The sequence below is a fragment of the Aedes aegypti genome, chromosome 2 (genome assembly GCF_002204515.2).
Source record: "Aedes aegypti strain LVP_AGWG chromosome 2, AaegL5.0 Primary Assembly, whole genome shotgun sequence".
NCBI classification, from domain to species: domain Eukaryota; kingdom Metazoa; phylum Arthropoda; class Insecta; order Diptera; family Culicidae; genus Aedes; species Aedes aegypti.
The window spans coordinates 86195735-86220774 of NC_035108.1; the positions used below are offsets into that span (position 1 = coordinate 86195735).

Below are 25040 nucleotides of genomic sequence, written 5' to 3' on the forward strand. Positions count from 1 at the left end.
GCCGTGATGCTAGAGTGCTACTATAGGAACAGAAATTAGAAATAGTGCTACTATAGGCACATGTATTCCTATAGTGGCACACGCGATCATAAATGCAAACATTTGAGTTTTCGTAGTTTTCATATTTTTCCCACAAAACCAAGATAAAAATCTTTCAGATGATGAAAAAATAATGACGATAGCGTTATTTTTCGATTTTATACGAATTTTTGTTCTTAGCTATGCGGCTATTGGTACATCGACCCTACATTTATTTGCAAATATTGTGAAATCATACTCGTGGACATGATTGATGACTATCTGGACCACCAGTATATATTTGAAGAGAGTTCTTACCGTTAATTTGAATAGGTGGTATTTTATCTCTGTGAAATCAAGTTGTAAAATATGTAGCACAACGCTTGAAACAATGGTGTAAAGGTGTACACAACAATGATTTGGATTTGATAGACATTCCATTTTAATCGCTGTCACAAAGTGTCACAATGTGCACTGTTTCCTTTCATCTACCCGCACCCACCACACTGCAAAACAATTTGTTCCATTTGATGTTGTTCACCGCATAAACCTTAATAACTCAAGTTGTGGTGATTTGGTGAAGTGCCCGTGCGTGCAAGGATCTGCGTGACACTCACCTGCTGGTTAATGTGTGAACTATCAACAGATTCAATGTAACAAGCGTCATAATTCATCGAAAGCCGCTTGACAGTTCGTGTCGGATTAGGTTCACTTTTGATTCGAAACATGATTAAGTTTTGTAACAGCCAAGTCTAGCACTAGCACCAAAGTGGAACTGAGTTCGGTCGAATGTGTATTGCACATCTGGATAACACATTATTGGCAAAACGATATTCGATGCGAGAGATGGGATCGCCAAATGATGTGTCGAGGCAATTTAATTGATTCATTCTGTTTCTTCATTTTCTCCATCTCCGGTTCAAGTGGCGAAGTCGAGTGGAGTTCAAAGTCAACTCGCAGTTTATCGGGCGTTTGGTCAAAACTGTAATCATTTTTAATCTGAGGGCGAGCTAAAAAATTGAAACTGTTCTATTTTTGGTTCGGCTCATTATATTTCAATCGGAGTATACACATATGGTACGAATATGTGTTTTTTTTCGATAGATGGAGACGTTCTAGGGTATCATTTTCAAAATATTCTGAATGGTGTTCCAGTTCGTTATAGCCTTTCAGGTCAGTCACATCTACTTTCGGAGAAAGTCGGTCGAATAGTTACGGAGCAAAGTTAAGCCGTTAATTATGTGTTCTGTGCAACGGTAGTGAAAGTGATAAGAAATTAAAATGAGGTGTGTACTTCTGTGAATTCATTATGAGATTATCCGGTATAATAACTCAATGACAAATAGACAATAGACGTAAACCAACTAATCACGTAGTCTCATGCTTGTTAGTGAAATGATTTGCTCATGGTCAACGAACTACTTATTTTCTATCCAAAATTTATTCAGATTTGAATAAAGAATTTACTAAGCTGTAGGGTAGGGGTCTGTTTTTTAATGAGTCTATTACTATTTTATTTTATTGATTGCATTGATTTAGAAATTCGCAGAACTATTTATCTTCTTTTGCAAACTTCTCTTAATTTTTATGATTTTTTTAGTAAACTTGTGAATTGCATTCTGACAAAATTGTTTATGTCACTCTAGGTTTAATGGAATACATCGAACATTTTGTATGTATGTATGTATGTAGATAGCCACCATCCTTGCTTGAGTCTTGCTCTGCTTGCGGCTCCACTCAACAGTAAAGTCAAATTTCACTATCGATCTGCATTCAACATACCATTGTATGAAGGGCCAAAAGGGGGGTGGCGGACCCGTAAGCAGAGACACTTACGCGAAACCCGCGGGAAAAGGAGAATCTCCTTCCAACAGTATGATCCAACAGATTGAATATTGAAATTTGCAGTACTTGTCGAGCTTTCCACGGGATGGTTTGTTAGAAGAAGGGCGCGTCAAATCTTTTACAACTGTTGGAGAGAAAAGTATAAGTCGCGAACGATTAACATTTTTCCTCCTGACTCCGATTGGCACTCCACTTCATTGTCCAGTTGTAACTTCAATGATGCCCTGATGCTCCCTCCCTTCCCAATATATGGTTTATATAAAGCAATATGATGTGATATGATACAATATAATATAATATAATGAATAATATAGAGTAATAAATTATAATACAATATATTATAGTGTGATATAAGGCTGATACAAATATTAATTTTCTTTTATGTCCGAGACCACTTGGAAGGTACGAGGGGGGGGGGGATAAAAATAAATAAGGAACAAAAAATTAAAAATAAAAAAAAGTTATTTTTTCGAATTTTTATTTTAACGATAGTTGTTAAACTTTTTCCAATCGTCATCTGGATCATTATTTTACCTGGTTTTTACTCTAAAAATTAAAAAAACCTAACTGATGTCAAAAAAATGATTAATCTTTTTTTTTCTCCCCTTCAAAATTTTCAGATTTTTGAAGGGGGGGGGGGTGACATAAAAGAAAATTAATATTTGTATCAGCCTAATATAATATAATAAAATGTAATTCAATACAGTCAGCTCTCCCTTAATCGATAAATACTGAAAATAGGAACGTATCTGCTTATTATGAGTTGAAAACAAGGAATACATCGAACATTTTCGTTAAAAAAATTTGTTAAGTGTTCTACAGTTATTTTTCGCATTTTTAAGCAAATCTTCTTCTAAGGAAAAGGTGGAAGATCGCAGCTAAACGCGCGCGCGGGCGGCTGCGTTTTGTGTCACGTTTACCTCGTTTCACGCTTTTTTTTTCTTTTTTTCTCAATTCGGCTGGTTTTCACCAGATTCGGCGGATGGTGCTATGGCACGTGCAGGCCCATGGCAAGGGACGACTTATAGCATAGTCAACATCTTCATGTGTTTACTCATTTTCGGGTAAATTAAATCGAGAGTGCAATCACAATGCGAAGTTTTGTTTAATATTTATGATCCGTAATCGAACAGGCGTCGCAATAAAATAACTGATTACTTGATTGGAGGCTTGCAGGATGCCTTTATATGTTTGCTCTCCTTCCAAAACCATCGAAATATTGAACATGCTTCAGCTTTTTGGCATATTACTAGCTGATTTAACGATATTAAAAATTGATAATCAAACCATTAAACATTTAAACAAAGCAATGGTCTTTATTTTCACAGTTGTCACAACTGACAATGGGCGATATTCACTTATCGCCGGGGACATCCTGCCCAAGTAACCACTAGCCCGCTAATTCGCCTTTTTGGCCTTATACGGCTATAATACGGCCAATATAGAGCATGCCAACTGTATAATAGCACTATATTGGCACAGAAGGTGAATTAGCAGGCTATTGGTTACTTGGGTGGCTACGAAGAACACTGTGTATTGATATGGTTTTCTAGGGCCTGGCCACGTGCAAATGTTCTGTGGAAATATATTTTTCAAAGTGAATAAGGTGTTTTTTTTACTTATATTCGATTTTCTTGCGTTTCGCTCGAGAGTGCTCTGTGATGGCTTCAGCAGTTGAATTCGATTCGCGTGACTCGTTTTTTTTTTCTCCGGCATTTGTTGAGCGTGTTGATTCAAAAATTGAAGTTTTAATGACGATTTTTCGAGCGGTTCTTCATTATGAAAGGAGCGAGAGATTTCAGAGGAGTTTCGAAAAATGAATTTGGTGAGTTTGTTCTGATCAGAAGCGCATGATTGCAATGTGTAAATATTAACCATTTGTCGGCCAGAACGTCTACCGTATCCTATGGCACTACCCTTTCCATCAACAGTCCACAACATCCCGTAACATCTGAGAGGTCGTAGAGTTCTCTGCATCTTTCTTAAGTAGGTGTTCAACCAATCATCCTTCCTCATTCCCCAGCTTTCACAAGGACGTGGCCAGGACAGCTCCCGATTATTGGAGGATGCGTCAATCTTGTCTAAGAGTTAGAGGTTAGTCCCAAATTTCTGACTTTGGTAACGGACGGGAAGGAGACAACCCTCATACAATGGTCTAGGACTGTTCCACCTACGAATTTGTGTGAAATGCCTAATGCTTATGGTAATTTTCTTCTAAGGAAAACGTTATTTTGGAACTCTAGCATAACTATTTCCTACCTTTGGTCAAACAACAGTTGAAGAGTTGAAAGTACGTTTAGTCAAACGGACATTTAGATGTGGAGCCTTCTCCAGCCTTGCGGTAACGTCCGTGGCTACAAATCATACTGAAAGTTTTTGAGATCGATTCCTGATCGGTCCAGGATTTTATCGGAATGGAAATTTCATTGAATTCGCTCGACATAGAGTATCATTGCGCTATGGTCCAGATAGCAGTTTTACGCGGAAGTATGCATTTTGAACTTTAGAATGAAACTTCAGGCAAAAATGGAACTAAAGTTTGATGCTATTGAAAATTAGGGTGGTTCACATTTTCATAGAAATGGTGTAATTAACTTTCTCATTTGTAGAAATTATATTATACATGCTTCAGCAAAGTTGTAGGCTAAGACTTATTTCAAGCAACTTTGCCAAAAAAAGATTTTTGTATTTCTTAAATTGACCGATTCAAATCTTTTTTCCTACGATGACATAGGGTGGTCCAAATAAAACTGGTTTTCTGACTCTAGCGTTTTCAATTCAAATACCCCATCAAAGTAGTCTATGAAACACTTTCAGAGCTTTGAAAAATGCGTAATTGGTGAATGAAGAAACTTGCTATCTCCATCCGTTTTCGCACAAAACATGTCTACTTTGATTGTAAATAACTCTAATTAAAAAAATATCTCTTCAATTAACTTCAATTAAATGCCTTGAAAAACAAAAGAATTTTAACACAACTTCGCTAGCTTTGGAAATAAAACGGATATCAATAATCTTTTTACATTTAAATTTGCGTTTTCTCAAGTTCTAAACGTCGTTCATTGACTACTTTGACGAGAAGTTAATATTAGAAAAAACTAGAGTTGAAAAACTTATTTTTCTTAAACCACCCTCCGATGATTGGGAAAAAATACTCTAGATTGGTCAAATATTGAACTATAAAAAACTTTTATGGCAATGTTGATCAAAATTTGACGTACTATAACTATGCCTAAGCTTATATACTATTATTTTTGCAAATTAGAAAGTTGATTATATTATTTATGTGATATTGTGGATCACCCTAGTTTAAGATAACACCGAATAAAAACTTACATTTTTATAAAAAAAATACCAAAGATCGTTTTTGTCTAAAATACTATTTTCAGGCTCAAAATGCAAAATAATAAAAAATACATACGAGAAACATCTTCGAAATAGTTTTCTTGCCCTATCTTTCTTATTTCAGATTTCTCATCAAAATAGTCTATAAACGACTTTTATAACTTAATAAAACGCAAATTTTAATGCAAAAAGATTGTTGATATCTACTTTAGTTCAAAAGTTATTGAAGTCTTTCTGCTAAAATTCTTTGTTTTTTAAGGCATTTTATTGGAGTCACAATATTTTTTTTGTCATTTCAATGCCTCCAAAATATATTTTTTATGTTTGCCCCAATCAGAGATATTCACAATCATAATAGGCATATTTTTGCGAGAAAAGCAACAATAATTCCCAAATAGAAAGAGATGGTGAGTTTCTGTACTCACCAAATTAGCATGTTTCAAAGCTCTAAAAGTGCTTCATAGACTACTTTGACGAGATATTTGAATTGAAAACGCTAAAGCCAGAAAACCAGTTTTGTTTGGACAACTCTATGTCACCCTAGGAAACAAAGCTCAGAAGCGGTCAATTTAAGAGATACAAAAAACATTTTGTCTGCAGAATAGATTAAGATTGAATAGTCTACAACTTTGCTGAAGGATGTATAGGGTAAATATACCAGTTATGACTATAGTGGTTCCATATTTGGACATATTCGGATTCTTGAAAACTTTCACATTTCGAATATGTATTTTTGAATGGTTTAACATCAAGATATTCTAAATGTGGACCACCCTAATTTTCCATAACACCATATAAAGGGCCTAACTAATACAAACAACTTTGTGAAAGACTGTTTTCATCTAATGTTTCATTCTAAAGCTCAAAATGCATTTTTCCGTGTAGAACTGCTTTCTGGAGCACTGTGCATTGTTCTTACCACACGATGCATGAATTCCAAATAGCAACTTAGTAAAATGAAGTTCTTAAGTAATAACTGAGTCAGTGCTCAAAAATGCTGATATCTTTATGGCTGATACAACCTGAGTTCAGTCTGTTATTTTTAGCTCATAGTGAGGAGATGTATGTTAATTATGGTCAAAAATAAAGTTTACTTACATAAAGTAAAATCTGTCTGAAATGATTGATCTAATTTCTTAATACGTTTTAGTTTGTTCAAAACTGCAATTTAAATGATTCATTAACTTAAATTGAAATTTAATTCATTTTATGAATCATATATTTTATTAGTTAATTGTTTAATTAATTTGTATTTTCCCAGATAGGTCCCAGATAGCCGTAGCGGTAAACGCGCAGCTATTCAGCATGACCAAGCTGAGGGCCGTGGGTTCGAATCCCACCGGTCGAGGGTCTTTTCGGGTTGGAAATTTTCTCGATTTCCCAGGGCATAGAGTATCTTCGTACCTGCCACACGATATATGCATGCAAAAATGGTCATTGGCATAGTAAGCTCTCAGTTAATAACTGTGGAAGTGCTCATAAGAACACTAAGCTGAGAAGCAGGCTCTGTCCCAGTGGGGACGTAACGCCAGAAAGAAGAAGAATTTGTATTTTCCACAAACCTTTTATGCATAAAAAAATTAGTCCTCTGTATGAAAACATTAAAATTTTTAAGGGTTCTGAGGACCATACACCTGAAAAAAAAGTAATCGGATATAGGGTGGATAATGTCTGTTCCATTACCGTGGGGTAGACAAAGGACTACTATGAACACAACTTCGATCAATTCTGGGTCAACTCTAACAACAGTGCGTTTGCCTTTTGCAGATGATAGGATGTTTGATGATAGATGTTTGATGGCGCTGTGATTGTGAGTATTCAATTACGTTATGGTTTCAAGGGAGATCTGTCATTTGGTTTGGATTTAAAGTAAAATACTTTAAAAAATCAATGGGGGTTGTGTACTAGACACGACCACACTACGTCCGTTAACTACGCCGTGTGATTTGCTGCATTTGAATTTAAGTCAATTGTCATAATTGCAACCTTTCTTTACTGTTCATAAAAGCATAACTGTCCCATATGGATTTTCGAACCAACACCTTTTTCCGTCGCAACATTCTTGTTTTTATATGTACTTTACTATGCATATAAAAATTAACACACTTTGTTCGGAAAAGTTGCAGAAAAATATGAAGCTGGTGCTGTCCCATATTGAAAAATAAAGGCATAACAGTCTCCATATCAACTTTCAACCCAAATAATAATTGCAAAACGTGAGTTGTGTTCAAGATTATATTTTTTGCTGATGCCTAGAAGCAAAATGAGTTATCTGTGCGGTGGTGCTAAATAAATTTGGCATGCAGAAATGTACTAGAAAATTATGAACATTTGTATGAGAATACAAAACTCAAACTTCTAGCGCAATTTTCTCAATGCCTACTATTTCCATATGGGACCGTTATGCCTTTATGGGCAGTTTAGTAACAAATCAGAATCTAATGGTTTGTGAATTTAAGAACAGTGAGGAGCTCTCCGTTCGGAGAAGTGCCCCTGTCATCGATATCGTCATCGCCACCGTAAATTTCAATTTGCCGAATTTTAAATTCTTCTTCTTCTTCTTGGCATTACGTCCCCACTGAGACAGAGCCTGATTCTCAGCTAAGTGTTCAATGAGCACTTCCACAGTTATTAACTGAGGGCTTTCTTTGCCAAAGTTGCCATTTTCGCATTCGTACATCGTGAGGCAGGTACGATTATACTCTTGGCTCAGGGAAGTCTAGGAAATTTTTATTACGAAAAGATCCTGAACCGACCGGAAATCGTACTCAGTCACCTTCAGTATGGCTTTGCTTTGTAGCCGTAGAAAATAACCACTCGGCTAAGGAATTAATAAAGTCAATTATTCATAACAAATCAGATATTGTAGAAGAATTAAGTGATTATACAAGTATGTGGTATACACATTAGGAAATATTACCCAATTAACTTTTTAGTGCACATTTGTTGGCCCTGAAAACGACCGATTGAACGGTGATATTCGAGTAACACGGACACACATTTTGACGGCGCACATGCTGGAATCCTACTCGTCCAATGAGGTTTACGTTGACGATTACGATGGGCGCTTCTACGAGCGGCTTTGGCTGATTTTCTTCAGTCATTTTGTACAAATCATGCGTTGGCGCACCGATTCCCGCAGGGCCAATTCTCAAAACGCGAGTAAAGCTACAAAGCTAGAGTGATTTTACTATCCGGACGCTGGATTTGCAGCAGCTTGATGATCAAGAGCTCTGTGGCACAGGTAACGAGGAGCTGAACAGGTTCGGCGGAGCTCTTACCAGCTCAAAAGCAAAAAAAGAATGAAACCAAATTTAACATTATGCTTTATGTGTTGGTAACTACTAACACTAGACAGACAACACTACAACATCTAGCCGTTCAAGACCAGGACGTTAGGCAACGATTTGTCGTTTCGATTGTGTTGTTCATACATATGGCCCTCTGTTAAAAAACAAATTTTCAACTTCTATTCATTTCTCTCGTCGCTCGCTTGCGATTCTATCCACCTTGTCATTTCATTACTTTCGTTACTCCCTTTCACTCTGAGTACAGTATTGCATTCACCGATAAAAGCCAATAAATTTTCATAACATTACAAATTGTGTTGAAGTAAAGTTGCTAACAATGAACTTTTTGTCGAATTGTTTGTTTCCCTAAGTTGGATTTTGTACAATTTTAAATTCGGCTATTTACTCTAGGGTTACTACTAATTCAAAGTTGTAAGTGTCTTCAATATGATGAGTCAAATGCCAACGTTTCAATTGTTAAATTATTAAAAATCAATACAGTTTTAACACGAAATTCAATCTTCTTTCTAGAATAAGGCTGTTCCTTCTAATACAGCTAAACGTAGCTGTGGTTCTAGCGCGTAAGTAAAATCTTAAATGCCCTTGATTCACTATTTCACCAAAGAAGATTGTAACACATTTCTCCTTCACAACCTATCAGAGGACATCTTCGGCTTTGGCGACTATGACGAAGGACCGTGCGGCCGTTGGAAACCCGGGGACGTTGATCTACGTTCGTTTGACCTTATCCGTGAGTTCCATCTGGATCAGATGGAATCCAGCAGTCACCACGTGTACAGAATCGAAGGCACCAATGTGCTTCAAACGGCGTACCGGCTAGAAAACGAAGCCAACCTTACCATGAGAACGGTGGAAGCATTCCCTTTGGGACTTCCCCATCAGTTCTCGCTGGAATGTACCTACAGGACGGAAAGTGAACCGGTGTCGGCGTGGCATTTGTTCGAGGTTACGAATGAGCACCACGAAAGCCAACTCGCGGTGACGATGAATCCGGGGCGACAGACGTTGGAGATTGGACTGCCTGGATTGGAGGGAGATCTGCAGGTTGTGGAGTACCATCATTCAGCGGTGAGTTTAGTTAGATATCAGACAGGTTGGATAAAAGTCGATTCTAAATTCTCCTCGTGTTCTAGCTATTCGACCAACGCTGGCACAAAATCATGCTGGGCGTGACCAATGACTTCCTCAACCTGTGGGTTGACTGTCAACCGGTACGGGATGTGGAAGGTAACCTGAATGCTCCTTTGGAAGCACGAGGCCGCTTCGATACCAACAATGGATACGTTTCGATGTCTCGATACGCGGAAACGTCAGTTATGGAACCGGAATCGCCGATCGTAGATCTGCAGTGGATGGTGATGAACTGTGATCCAACGCGTCCTGCTCGTGGAAACTGCGACGAGTTACCGCTGTATGATGTGGCACATTTGGGTGGTCGATTGCCTCATGGAGAGGAACCCAAGGCCGATTGCAATGCAGTTTGCCCTCCAGGATACAATGGGACAGATGTGAGAATCACAAACACAGATAGTGACGGAAGAGATTTAGATTGATTCTTCATTTTAGGGAGCTCCAGGTCGTCCCGGTGCTCCAGGTGCACCAGGAAGTAAGGGAGAACCTGGTGTCAATGGAAGACGGGGTCCACCTGGACCTCGAGGACTGGAAGGTCCACCAGGAGTTTCCGTTCAAGGCGAGAAAGGAGAAATGGGTCAAAAGGGTGAACCTGGAATGGCATCTGTTGGAGGTGGTGTTGCCGTGATCGGACCGCCAGGACTTCCTGGTCCTCAAGGTCCACCTGGAGCTGGTATCAAAGGACAAAAGGTTAGACTCTGGTTTTGATTTAGAAGCAAGTATGTATTACAATTGATTTCAATGTAGGGAGAACAAGGTGAGATAGGACCACCGGGACTAAGAGGTGAATCAATCCGAGGTCTGCCTGGTGTTCCTGGATTCCCTGGACCTGAGGGACCCCCCGGCATTGGTATGAGAGGAGAAAAGGTTAGACAATCAAACTTAAATTTAAAATACGATTATGAGAATTTCATTTTCAGGGAGAACGTGGCGAGACCGGATTACCTGGTCGAACAGGAGCTTCCTCACCAGGAATTCCAGGAATAAAGGGAGAAAAAGGAGAGCCGGTAAATATCAACATCTAATAATCAGTATAAAAATGAATTATGATTGCTTTTCTAGGGAGATGTGACTGCCGCTATCGGTATTCGTGGAGAAAAGGGTGACAAGGGAGATAGTGGAGCAAGAGGTCCAACAGGTATCCAAGGTTTACCAGGTTTGCCTGGTGTAATGGGACCACCTGGTCTACCGGGTGCACCAGCAGTTGAAAATAGTTATGCCACAGGAAATCTAGGAGTAACTATTCCTGGACCACGTGGAGCACCGGGAGTACCAGGGGCTCCAGGACCACCAGGTCCTCCAGGTCCACCGGGACCCGTAAGTGAAGGGTCTTCATCTAGTGGTGGTAGGTATTTCGAAAACTTCATGTCATACGGCCATAGGGGTCCAGTGGGCTACACGGGACTTCCTGGAGAGCGAGGAGCCGGCGGTGATCGAGGTCCAGAAGGTGGAGTTGGACTACCTGGTATTCCTGGACAGGATGGTGCCCCGGGTGTTCAAGGATCTCCTGGTATTCCCGGTCAACCAGGAGCACAAGGTCTTCCCGGATTACCAGGGAGGAGTTATACAGAGTCTGAAGTACGCGATATTTGTGCAGCAGTATTGAGAGATCACCTTGCGGAACTGACTGAAGGTTTGATGGGACCTCCTGGACCACCAGGAATGTCTAAGACTGGAAAACCAGGCTTACCTGGTAAACCTGGACCAAAGGGTGATAGAGGCTACCCAGGTCCTCCTGGTAAGATATACTTTTACTGTTAAAGATGTTCTGTTTAAACACATGTTTTGATTCATAGGTGACCGTGGTTATCCTGGAGAGTCCGGTAATCCTGGACTACCCGGGCAGCCTGGCGAACGTGGAGAACCAGGAATGGAAGGAAGGCCAGGTCACGACGGTTTCGGAAGAGATGGTCCTCCAGGGCCTATAGGCCCACCTGGTCCACCGGGACGAGAGGTTCAAGGATCACCTGGTCGACAAGGAGAGAGGGGAGAAACTGGAAAGCCAGGTGTACCCGGTCTTCGAGGGGCTCAGGGTGTTCCGGGCGTATGCCCTAATGATTGCTATTTTGCTGCCGCAGCTGCTGCACAAAACTTGCGTGCCAATCAACAACAGACCAAAGGACCGGTATACTAATAGTGCTTAGCTTAGTTATTAATTGTTGTGCCGCTAATTACTAGCTGAATACAATAAATCCTCAGGATAACGAATATACAAGCAACGAATGAATATAGAACATGCGATAATTGTGTGAATTGTTGTTATTAGATCAACTGATCAACTGCAATCTTTATCGGTTTCTAATGATACTGTTTCAGGAAATCCACAATGATCAATGAATAAAGTGAAGGGTTGCATTAAACATTGATAATTTCAATCTCATGATTGTTTTGAATGCCAGATAATCAACAATCATAATATGACTTGGAACATAATGTGTTGGACATCTATTTACGAGATAAAAGAGAAATCAAGCATGCATCGTTGATCAATGCAAGGAAGATATTCCTTCCCTGCACAGAAACCTTCAATTGCACGGCACTCTCGGACCATCATTCCAATGGAGACCTTTCGAGGGTATTTTCCAGACCTTTAGCAATTAGGCCCCATGTATACCAAAACAAAACTCACGAATGAGGAAAAACGGACCGATTGTTTTTACTTGCCCACTTCAAGAACCATAAACGATTCAAGATCACAATTTATGAGATTGACTTTTGGCTTTGGCCGGCCCGCGCTTGAAGCAAAGTTCGCTCTTGCTCTTGGTCGGTACAACCTAGAAATTTATGAGGTTAAAACACATTATTTTTCTTCAAGCACGTGGTTTGACGTGGCAGCAGCACAGAGCGATCGCATCGTGGCATGAAGGTAAGTGCGCAAGAATTTATAAAAGGGCACGCTACCATAGGTTAGTCCTCTTGACATGAGATGCCGAAAAGGCCAAGCGTCTCCAAATCACATGTGTATAAGGGCAAGGAGCTTTGATACAATTACGGGTAGCAGTAGATTACAAATAACGACAACAACAACAACAAGAGCTCTGTGGCACAGGTAACGAGGAGCTGAACAGGTTCGGCGGAGCTCTTACCAGCTCAAAAGCAAAAAAAGAATGAAACCAAATTTAACATTATGCTTTATGTGTTGGTAACTACTAACACTAGACAGACAACACTACAACATCTAGCCGTTCAAGACCAGGACGTTAGGCAACGATTTGTCGTTTCGATTGTGTTGTTCATACATATGGCCCTCTGTTAAAAAACAAATTTTCAACTTCTATTCATTTCTCTCGTCGCTCGCTTGCGATTCTATCCACCTTGTCATTTCATTACTTTCGTTACTCCCTTTCACTCTGAGTACAGTATTGCATTCACCGATAAAAGCCAATAAATTTTCATAACATTACAAATTGTGTTGAAGTAAAGTTGCTAACAATGAACTTTTTGTCGAATTGTTTGTTTCCCTAAGTTGGATTTTGTACAATTTTAAATTCGGCTATTTACTCTAGGGTTACTACTAATTCAAAGTTGTAAGTGTCTTCAATATGATGAGTCAAATGCCAACGTTTCAATTGTTAAATTATTAAAAATCAATACAGTTTTAACACGAAATTCAATCTTCTTTCTAGAATAAGGCTGTTCCTTCTAATACAGCTAAACGTAGCTGTGGTTCTAGCGCGTAAGTAAAATCTTAAATGCCCTTGATTCACTATTTCACCAAAGAAGATTGTAACACATTTCTCCTTCACAACCTATCAGAGGACATCTTCGGCTTTGGCGACTATGACGAAGGACCGTGCGGCCGTTGGAAACCCGGGGACGTTGATCTACGTTCGTTTGACCTTATCCGTGAGTTCCATCTGGATCAGATGGAATCCAGCAGTCACCACGTGTACAGAATCGAAGGCACCAATGTGCTTCAAACGGCGTACCGGCTAGAAAACGAAGCCAACCTTACCATGAGAACGGTGGAAGCATTCCCTTTGGGACTTCCCCATCAGTTCTCGCTGGAATGTACCTACAGGACGGAAAGTGAACCGGTGTCGGCGTGGCATTTGTTCGAGGTTACGAATGAGCACCACGAAAGCCAACTCGCGGTGACGATGAATCCGGGGCGACAGACGTTGGAGATTGGACTGCCTGGATTGGAGGGAGATCTGCAGGTTGTGGAGTACCATCATTCAGCGGTGAGTTTAGTTAGATATCAGACAGGTTGGATAAAAGTCGATTCTAAATTCTCCTCGTGTTCTAGCTATTCGACCAACGCTGGCACAAAATCATGCTGGGCGTGACCAATGACTTCCTCAACCTGTGGGTTGACTGTCAACCGGTACGGGATGTGGAAGGTAACCTGAATGCTCCTTTGGAAGCACGAGGCCGCTTCGATACCAACAATGGATACGTTTCGATGTCTCGATACGCGGAAACGTCAGTTATGGAACCGGAATCGCCGATCGTAGATCTGCAGTGGATGGTGATGAACTGTGATCCAACGCGTCCTGCTCGTGGAAACTGCGACGAGTTACCGCTGTATGATGTGGCACATTTGGGTGGTCGATTGCCTCATGGAGAGGAACCCAAGGCCGATTGCAATGCAGTTTGCCCTCCAGGATACAATGGGACAGATGTGAGAATCACAAACACAGATAGTGACGGAAGAGATTTAGATTGATTCTTCATTTTAGGGAGCTCCAGGTCGTCCCGGTGCTCCAGGTGCACCAGGAAGTAAGGGAGAACCTGGTGTCAATGGAAGACGGGGTCCACCTGGACCTCGAGGACTGGAAGGTCCACCAGGAGTTTCCGTTCAAGGCGAGAAAGGAGAAATGGGTCAAAAGGGTGAACCTGGAATGGCATCTGTTGGAGGTGGTGTTGCCGTGATCGGACCGCCAGGACTTCCTGGTCCTCAAGGTCCACCTGGAGCTGGTATCAAAGGACAAAAGGTTAGACTCTGGTTTTGATTTAGAAGCAAGTATGTATTACAATTGATTTCAATGTAGGGAGAACAAGGTGAGATAGGACCACCGGGACTAAGAGGTGAATCAATCCGAGGTCTGCCTGGTGTTCCTGGATTCCCTGGACCTGAGGGACCCCCCGGCATTGGTATGAGAGGAGAAAAGGTTAGACAATCAAACTTAAATTTAAAATACGATTATGAGAATTTCATTTTCAGGGAGAACGTGGCGAGACCGGATTACCTGGTCGAACAGGAGCTTCCTCACCAGGAATTCCAGGAATAAAGGGAGAAAAAGGAGAGCCGGTAAATATCAACATCTAATAATCAGTATAAAAATGAATTATGATTGCTTTTCTAGGGAGATGTGACTGCCGCTATCGGTATTCGTGGAGAAAAGGGTGACAAGGGAGATAGTGGAGCAAGAGGTCCAACAGGTATCCAAGGTTTACCAGGTTTGCCTGGTGTAATGGGACCACCTGGTCTACCGGGTGCACCAGCAGTTGAAAATAGTTATGCCACAGGAAATCTAGGAGTAACTATTCCTGGACCACGTGGAGCACCGGGAGTACCAGGGGCTCCAGGACCACCAGGTCCTCCAGGTCCACCGGGACCCGTAAGTGAAGGGTCTTCATCTAGTGGTGGTAGGTATTTCGAAAACTTCATGTCATACGGCCATAGGGGTCCAGTGGGCTACACGGGACTTCCTGGAGAGCGAGGAGCCGGCGGTGATCGAGGTCCAGAAGGTGGAGTTGGACTACCTGGTATTCCTGGACAGGATGGTGCCCCGGGTGTTCAAGGATCTCCTGGTATTCCCGGTCAACCAGGAGCACAAGGTCTTCCCGGATTACCAGGGAGGAGTTATACAGAGTCTGAAGTACGCGATATTTGTGCAGCAGTATTGAGAGATCACCTTGCGGAACTGACTGAAGGTTTGATGGGACCTCCTGGACCACCAGGAATGTCTAAGACTGGAAAACCAGGCTTACCTGGTAAACCTGGACCAAAGGGTGATAGAGGCTACCCAGGTCCTCCTGGTAAGATATACTTTTACTGTTAAAGATGTTCTGTTTAAACACATGTTTTGATTCATAGGTGACCGTGGTTATCCTGGAGAGTCCGGTAATCCTGGACTACCCGGGCAGCCTGGCGAACGTGGAGAACCAGGAATGGAAGGAAGGCCAGGTCACGACGGTTTCGGAAGAGATGGTCCTCCAGGGCCTATAGGCCCACCTGGTCCACCGGGACGAGAGGTTCAAGGATCACCTGGTCGACAAGGAGAGAGGGGAGAAACTGGAAAGCCAGGTGTACCCGGTCTTCGAGGGGCTCAGGGTGTTCCGGGCGTATGCCCTAATGATTGCTATTTTGCTGCCGCAGCTGCTGCACAAAACTTGCGTGCCAATCAACAACAGACCAAAGGACCGGTATACTAATAGTGCTTAGCTTAGTTATTAATTGTTGTGCCGCTAATTACTAGCTGAATACAATAAATCCTCAGGATAACGAATATACAAGCAACGAATGAATATAGAACATGCGATAATTGTGTGAATTGTTGTTATTAGATCAACTGATCAACTGCAATCTTTATCGGTTTCTAATGATACTGTTTCAGGAAATCCACAATGATCAATGAATAAAGTGAAGGGTTGCATTAAACATTGATAATTTCAATCTCATGATTGTTTTGAATGCCAGATAATCAACAATCATAATATGACTTGGAACATAATGTGTTGGACATCTATTTACGAGATAAAAGAGAAATCAAGCATGCATCGTTGATCAATGCAAGGAAGATATTCCTTCCCTGCACAGAAACCTTCAATTGCACGGCACTCTCGGACCATCATTCCAATGGAGACCTTTCGAGGGTATTTTCCAGACCTTTAGCAATTAGGCCCCATGTATACCAAAACAAAACTCACGAATGAGGAAAAACGGACCGATTGTTTTTACTTGCCCACTTCAAGAACCATAAACGATTCAAGATCACAATTTATGAGATTGACTTTTGGCTTTGGCCGGCCCGCGCTTGAAGCAAAGTTCGCTCTTGCTCTTGGTCGGTACAACCTAGAAATTTATGAGGTTAAAACACATTATTTTTCTTCAAGCACGTGGTTTGACGTGGCAGCAGCACAGAGCGATCGCATCGTGGCATGAAGGTAAGTGCGCAAGAATTTATAAAAGGGCACGCTACCATAGGTTAGTCCTCTTGACATGAGATGCCGAAAAGGCCAAGCGTCTCCAAATCACATGTGTATAAGGGCAAGGAGCTTTGATACAATTACGGGTAGCAGTAGATTACAAATAACGACAACAACAACGGCTTGCATTGAATGGCCTCTGGTTGCATTTAATTTTTCGCGGGCGACGACAATGCGGTTTTAAACGCTGCTGCCGATGTTATTGCGTGCAGGTAGGTACAGCTACCAGTCCGGATGGCATTTTATCAGATTGTTCAAACATGGTTTGTGTGGTAACCGCCAATAAATAAACAGCTGTTGATTGGAGGTCATTGAAGGATTTAGAGAATTGATAGTTGAATGGGTTAATGTTTGTATTTAACGTGTAACTGAACAAGAATGAGCTGTAAATAAGTGTTCCTCATGTTCTACCGGGTCTCAAAAAAAACTTCATTTCTTTAAATCTGTGTCGAATATGATCATTGGGTACAGGGTTTCGAAGATATTCCTAAATTGCACGCATATTTCTTAAGCTACAATTTTATTTGTTTTATATGTTCTGTTATTCACTTTTTCAAACAATGTTTTCATGGGAGTCTGTTGTTAAAAAATTAAGCGAATTGGTGCAACTGGTTTTAAGTAATGTACAGATCAAATCTCGCATTTAGTACCTTTATTTATTTAGGTATCATACAGGTGTATCTGCAGTGATTAGTTTATCGTTGTCGATTTTATATTAAAGTTCGTACACGTAATTCAAACGATTTTTCATCATTTCATGGTGCAGCATGACGAAGAACGATGAGTTCTTTTTCTTGACATTACATCCACAGTTGGACAGAGCCTACTTCTGAAACAATGAGTTCTTTTTACTCAATCAAATCAGTCGTAAAAATGCGGTCGGCTAAGTAAGCATAAATTAAAAGGAATCTTCCAAAAATCTTAAAAAAATCATGTTAAGCCCCCTTTATTATTTCAGCAGCTTCTGAAACAATCTTAGAAGATTTAGAAAATAAGGTAACTTCCTTGAAATATAGCTAAAGAAAATCTAGGACATGAAGTGGAATTTTCCCTTTATAAAGAAATTTCGGTTAGAATTAGAGAACAAAAATTTAGAAATTAATTTCATCCCTCTACGGAGGATTTTTGGAAAAATCTCCGCTTACCTAAGTGAAGAAGATTTTGGACTATCAATTCGAAGAGGGTGGGCTTAACACGTGCACCAAACTTCTGGTAGTTGTCAATTACACTTGATAGTAAGCAATTGTCTTCTGAACAGAAGGCGTGATTGATAATATATAAATAAAATATATAAATGAATATGAGAATTTCAATGTTATCGTATAACTTTAATGTTTAAACATCATGGACCATCAAAAAAGGCCACAAACACTGCATAAATTAATCGCACAACGCTTATCTACTTACATTATCTTTAGTACAGCATAACTAGCACAATATAGCATATTAATTTGCTGTAAATACTAATCTCTTCTTGTTCCAAACTGTTACACTGATATGTTCATCAACAGCGTAACGAATATCACATGCGCAACAACCCGTTGCCAGTAGTCCATGTCTTCGTGATGCAATATGCATCGCATCGCTCATCCATCGTCGGAGCAGCTACTCTAAGAGCAACAGTCCGTTGACGGTAGCCAGTGCCTTCGTGATTTTAGGGCTGTTGTTAATTTCAACTGACCATATCTTTGGTGAGTTGAGATGCGATGTTCATCTACAGCAACCAGACAGCTGAATTCCTGACAAATGGAAAAATGCTAAGGTTGTTCCAATTTTAAAACCAGACAAAAATCCTGCAGAAGCTTCTAGCTATCTAGCTATCTAGCTATCCAGTTTGCTTTCCTCCATCAGTAAACTTTTTGAATAGATTATTTTGAACAGAATGATGGCCCACATCCACGAAAATTCAATTTTGTCAATGAACAGTTCGGATTGCGCCATGGACATTCGACAACTCATCAACTTTTACGTGTAACAAATTTGATCTGTTCCAACAAATCCGAAGGCTATTTTACTGGTCTTGCTCTTCTAGACATAGAAAAAGCATTCGACAATGTTTGGCATGAAGGTTTGATTGTAAAATAAAAAAAAACTTTAATTATCCAACATACATTGTTAGAATAATTCAAAGTTATCTGTCAAATCGTACAGGTTAATTATCAGAACTCCAGATCTGAAAGACTTCCTGTAGAGCTGGTGTTCGCCAAGGCAGTGATGCATTTTGAACTGAACGCGAGCCAAAACTGAACGGAGCAAGTTCAAATTTTGCACGAGAACGCAGTAGACAGTGAACTCGCGAGCCGGAGCCTGCCGCTGCTCTCGAACGGCCCGTTTAGATCGCAATGCACTACAATGGTAATTAAAGCATAGATTTAGGTATTCACTTGGAATTCAAGACATACTTGAATCAATAATAAAATCAATTAAATCATAAATAAATACATTATGTCTTGCTTTGTTCACCTCATAAACAATTTTGGCACAATAAGATGCCGTGAAATCTGTCAGAACAATCTGCGTTCAAATTTATGCTCATTACGGTTCAAATTTTTGAACTGAACAATGAGCAAGCCTACTTGATCGCTCCGTTCCAAAAATGAACTGGAACGAGAACTGAACGCGTTCAAATGCATCACTGCGCCAAGGCAGCATTTTGGGACCAATATTATACAATATTTTCACATCTGACTTACCTGAGTTACCTCAGAGATGTCAAAAATCCTTGTTTGCAGATGATATAGGCCTCTACGCCAAAGGACGAAGTCTGCGTGTCATCTGTAATCGATTGCAAAAAAGTTTGGATATTTTTTCTTCATACTTGCAAAAATGGAAGATTTCTCCTAATGCTTCCAAAACTCAACTAATAATATTTCCACATAAACCAAAAGCTCTTTATTTGAAACCTTCAAGTCGACATGTTGTCACGATGAAAGGGGTTCCAATAAATTGGTCAGATGAAGTTAAGGTGATTATAGAACGAAGCCACTCCTCAAATTTTCAAGAGCACAAGACTTGAGAACCAAACAGCGCTCCGCGTTAAAAATCTATCCCATTGGTCACCACCAGGAAGCAAGCAAGTTGATTGGTTTTCTATGCGATCTGTTGTCAGATACTCTCGTCTTGTGCACTTGAAAATTCAAAGTTTGGCTTCGTTTTATAATCACCTTAAGTATCTAGGGCTCATGCTAGATAAGAATTTAACTTTCAAAAATCACATTGAGGGCATTCAAGCCAAATGTAATAAATATGTGAAATGTCTCTATTCTCTTATTAATAGAAAATCAAAGCTTTGTCTTAAGAACCATCTTTTGAAATTCAAACAAATTTTCAGGCCAGCCATGTTGTATGCTGTACCAATATGGACTAGCTGTTGTAATACCAAGAAGAAAGCTCTGCAGAGAATTCAAAATAAAATTTTGAAAATGATTCTAAAACTTCCTCCCTGGTATAGTACCAATGAGTTACATAGAATATCCAATGTTGAAACATTGGAACAAATGTCAAATAAAATAATTAATAATTTCAGGCAAAAATCGTTACAATCTTCTATTGCCACGATTAATGCGTTATATGTTTAGGTTAAGTTAGGTTGAGTATACTCAAAGCGTTTTTTTTTCTCTTATAAGCAGGTGAAATCAACTCACCTGCAAAAAATCTGAACTGCTACGGCAAATGAAATGTAATATGTTGTGAACAAAATGTTAATAATATCTTAGATTTGTTTTACCAAATTAGGATGATAGTGTTGTCTAATAACACAGAACACCTAGATATAAGAAATGAATGTAATGTTTGGAATGATACTAATAAAGAAATTTAAAAAAAAATAAATTGGCGCAACGGTCGACACGGACGATAGCGACGACCTGCCGAACATGGAGGTTGATTGCTTGGCAACGAAAAGACAACATGAGGGATCTTCAACAGAAGATGAAGGTAACACGCGAGCTTCCAGAAGCCGGAAGCAGAAAAAGGATAGTGATCCGTTGAAAATCATCGAATCCGAGCTCATTCAATCGAAGGGCAAAGATCGAAGGGCAAGGTCGAAGAATTGAGGTTAGGGATGCCGTCTTTTGCGAACTTTTGAGTGATGATGACTTTGGCTATGGTTTTGGAGTTTTGATTATGGATGACTTTTAATATTTCTGCTGGGATTTCCTTCGTATTTTATGGCTGCTTCGAAAATCTTTTGCTTCATTTATATGGACATGGTATCGGAAAATGAAATGTACTTCTATTGCTTTTATGGATTGGAACTTTAGCTACGTCTCAGGATAACGATTTACACTTGAATTAATCCGTTTATTTATTCGTTTTATTATCATGACAACTTTAGCAACGATTACTGTTATGATTTTTGGATAACGATTAATAACTTTGAAAATTTGACGTTATTTTATTCTGAAACGAACGTTATTCGGAAAAAAAGCAGCAATTAACATAAATGCTATAAGAGTTGATGTTAAAAAGTCGCTTTTGAAGAGTTTATTACCAATGATTTGGACATAGTTCTCCTACAAGAAGTCGCATTTGATGATTTTTCTTTTTTACCATCACACCTTGCTGTTGTGAACCGGGATGGAACATGCTCTGGTACGGCCTTGCTAGTACGAAAATCCATTGAAGTACAGAATTGTATGAAAAACCCATGTGGGCGAATTATTTCGATGCTTATTGATGGTGCTAATTTTGTAAATATTTACGCGCATGTTGATTCTCAGTTCAAAGCAGAGCGGGATGATTTGTTCGAAGCTGAGACGAGACTCACGGAGACGGTCTTCTTTTTCTGTGATTGCAGAGTTTTTTTCGTATTCCACTCAGTGTTTACATCAATCTTGCGCAAGCCGTTAAAGCTCTACCATGGCCATCTCAGCAAAAAACTTTTGCGTTTGCATCACACCGAAGCATAAACGGCATTTACAGTAAAATTTCATGCCAGCAAACGTACCGTTTTGATTCATATTACGGACAGCTTCAAAATCCGGACACTCTACTTTGTATGGGAAACATTTCACACGAAATGTTTCAATTTTTGCCGTTTAAAAGTTCTCGATTTCAAGGCTCGTTTTAGTAAGCATTTTCCATAAATATCTTTGAAAATTTATAATGCCCAACTACCTTAGATGTCTCTTTAGTGGTTTGACGATTTCAATTAATGATTTGACTGTTTCATTAATGATTATCATGAGCTGTCCGGAATTCGAATCAAAGTGTCCGGAATATGAGGCAAAAGAGAGGAAGCGTCCGGAATAAGAATCATGAAAAGGTCACACATTTTGATTTATTAAAAATTATTCAAGTTGCGGAAGCGAATTCTTTACCCACTATTCGAAAGTTAAGGACTTTCAACGCTTGATAACGCTAAAGAATCATACAGAATGATTTATTTTGTATGCTCTCTGCTGGGTTATACTTCACTGAGGCCTTAAGTGTCCGTAATATGAATCAAAACGGTAGCAGACATGATAAATAACTAGTCTTGTGTTGAGATTTATCAGCATTTTTGGAAAATCTGCTCCGCTGTCTGAGGTTTTTTTATAACAGTTTATTTTGAATACAATACTTTTCACGTTTTCAGTCATAAAAACGACGGGCTGCATTTGACGTTTCGTGACAGCGGAATCTGGGCTGCATATGACGTTGATATTTTTCCTCTTCGCGAGTCTCTCTCAGATTCGAAGTTCAGACAATTACTTACATGAGTAAAGCCTGATTCAATGCTGACAAGTAATTTCTTAGCCTGCCTTGATGCATGGGAAATTCCTGCAAGGAATCGATCAAGGAAGCGCTTTTTTCTGATCGCAGTACGCAGTTGTAGAGAAATGTCAGTTCAAATGGAAGTTGCTGTAGAAAATTTCTGCAAGGAATCTGCGAAAAATTTCTTTTGCGATTCCTTTTCAGCAGCAAATAAGGCTTAAAGTTGCTGCTACCGATACGATAGTAGGCGGTGATTTCAATTGTATTTTGGAAAATGATGATACCCGTGGGAACTTCTTAAACGTTTGCCGAGGTTTAAAAACCCTTACTAATCGGTTCAATCTTATGGATGTTGAGCTAAAGATCAAAGGCCATAAAAAGCAGTTTACCATTTTAAGGAATGATGCCGCCTCGCGGATCGATCGATTTTATTCAACGATCAATTTGTAAAAAAAATAGTAAATTTGAAACTAAAGCGTTTTCCTTTTTCTGACCACCATGCGATCCAATTCTGTTATCAAATTGAACCTAATCTACGGTCACCTGTCGTAGGGAGAGGGTACTGGAAGATTAAAAATTTCTTGTTGCAAGATGCTGACGTAACCGAAGAGTTTGATAATGTGTATAATAGTTTAAAAATCAGAAATAAGTACAATTATAATTTTGCAGAATGGTGGTCTTTCGACGTTAAAAACAAGATAAGGCTATTTTACAAATCAAAATTATTTGAATTCAGTAATCGAAACCGATCTCAAAAAGATCTTTGTTACTCTAAGCTGAAACAGTTAGAAATCAAACAAATGAATTGACATTATAAATATAGAAACTTATCACCTTAAATCCATAAGCTCCAATTTAAAACCAAACACGATGTTGGAGAACGAAAAAATAGGTATTTACCAAGTATCTAAAATTGTGAAAATGCAATCTAACCCAAATTTGCTACAGCAAAAAATTAAAAAGGTGTTCTTTGTGATCAAATAGAAACTAAGCAAATAGTTTATGATCATTATAAGGATTTGTTCGCTGAAGGCATGATAATGTTGCAGCTGGATGTATGTTGAATTCATTACCCAAAGTTGTAAGTGCAAATTCGAAACAAGATCTTAGTGAACCCATAACAGAAAATGAATTGCTAGATACTATCAAACGCTGTACTTTGAAAAAAGCACCAGGGCCAGGCAACGAGTTTTATCTAGTTCACTACACTACAATAAAATCCGATCTACTAAAGCTTTTTAACGGAATATTCAAAAGTTCAGTGAAACCATTAGAGAGTTTTTCCGATGAGGTTGTGACACTAATCCCGAAAACAGGAAACAAGAATGACATAAACAATTATAGACCAATTAGTCTACTGCACACCGACTACAATCTTTTATGTAAAATTGTCGCAAACCGTCTTAAAAACTGTCTTGAAGAACTTATTGATGAGGGCCAAACAGCTGGAACCAAAAACAAAAGTTGTTCAGATAATCTCGACATCATTCGTACTCTTGTAATTAAAGATCAACAATCAAAAAATTCAAATTTGCTTTGCTCAGTCTAGATCTGGAGAAAGCTTTTGACAAGGTTTGCCATGAACGTTTGTGGGAAATCATGCTTAAGTTTGATAAAACGCAAAAAGTCGTAGGAATTCTGATTTTGAACAGATTCGTACGTGTTCTTGCTTTCGCAGATGATTTGACTTTGATCATTAGATCTGATGCAGTGATGGGAATTTAAGATAATTTCACTAAATTCGCTGGAATAAAGCTGAATTTACCAAAATCAGATTTATTTTCGTTTCAATAATTGTGCGCTAGGACCACAGAAGGTCACTGAAAATTTTAGGTATTTTTATTGGTACCAATTACAGAAAAGTAGTGAATACCAACTACAGAAAAGTTATTCAAGCAATAAATGCTACAATACAAGCTCATAAGTCTAGAAGACTTAGTCTTTTAAAAAAGGTCGTTGTTTTAAACACCTATATTCTCTCGAAATTGTGGTATGTTGCTCAAATCTTACTAGCCAGTAATATACACTTTGCACAACTACGTAAAATAACGGAAAGTTTTTTATGGGGTTATTATAGGATCTTTAAAAAAGAAACGCTCAAAATTATACTTGCATTATTTTAAGGAAGGGTTGAATTTAATAGATGTAGACACTAAGTGTAAATGCTTGGTAAATGGCTGGGCATGACGTACTATTGGTGCCTCGCGTACCTGAAGGAATAAAATAGACCCCTCTGTGCGGTCCTTAGCCTCCTGCCCAGCAATTCCTATCCCTACCTTCTCGCGGTACTGGCCGGGGTACTAGTAACCTTGGGGAACATCGGGTAACCAACCCCCGGTGGGAAATTTGGTCGTATGCTGACAGGGAAGAGGGGATTTGCTTTTGCTTTTGCTTTTGCAAACCTGGAGCGTCTGTACTCCATGTTAGGAGCGGCTTGTTCCCCATGTCAGGGGCGGCTGATCATCGTCCGAGTGCCAGAGAAGGACTCTAAACTAAACTGTGCACTATGGCCTTCCGAGCATTTAAGGGGAATGGTCC

The 25040-nt window shown here is 39.5% G+C and overlaps 2 protein-coding genes across 2 annotated transcripts; both read left to right on the plus strand.

Moving 5' to 3' along the window:
* The first annotated feature begins 1155 nt into the window (after positions 1-1155).
* Positions 1156-12078, plus strand: LOC110675718 (collagen alpha-1(IX) chain-like). Its single transcript, XM_021841429.1, has 9 exons — positions 1156-1304; positions 9030-9079; positions 9160-9587; positions 9653-10027; positions 10086-10340; positions 10398-10517; positions 10571-10657; positions 10713-11388; positions 11447-12078. The coding sequence occupies exons 1-9, from the start codon at positions 1300-1302 to the stop codon at positions 11782-11784; spliced, it is 2334 nt and encodes a 777-aa protein (XP_021697121.1). The 5' UTR covers positions 1156-1299; the 3' UTR covers positions 11785-12078.
* A 1114-nt stretch (positions 12079-13192) lies between these two features.
* On the plus strand, positions 13193-16325 carry LOC110675114 (collagen alpha-1(IX) chain-like). Its single transcript, XM_021839491.1, has 9 exons — positions 13193-13212; positions 13277-13326; positions 13407-13834; positions 13900-14274; positions 14333-14587; positions 14645-14764; positions 14818-14904; positions 14960-15635; positions 15694-16325. Exons 1-9 carry the CDS (start codon positions 13193-13195, stop codon positions 16029-16031), a joined length of 2349 nt encoding a protein of 782 aa, XP_021695183.1. The 3' UTR covers positions 16032-16325.
* Positions 16326-25040: the final 8715 nt, after the last annotated feature.

Coding starts and splice junctions, on each gene's coding strand:
- LOC110675718 (XM_021841429.1), top strand. Junction 10,518..10,570: donor TTGGTATGAGAGGAGAAAAG/GTTAGACAATCA, acceptor TTTCATTTTCAG/GGAGAACGTGGCGAGACCGG. Junction 11,389..11,446: donor AGGCTACCCAGGTCCTCCTG/GTAAGATATACT, acceptor TTTGATTCATAG/GTGACCGTGGTTATCCTGGA.
- LOC110675114 (XM_021839491.1), top strand. CDS start 13,193: ATGATGAGTCAAATGCCAAC. Junction 14,765..14,817: donor TTGGTATGAGAGGAGAAAAG/GTTAGACAATCA, acceptor TTTCATTTTCAG/GGAGAACGTGGCGAGACCGG. Junction 14,905..14,959: donor AGGGAGAAAAAGGAGAGCCG/GTAAATATCAAC, acceptor TTGCTTTTCTAG/GGAGATGTGACTGCCGCTAT.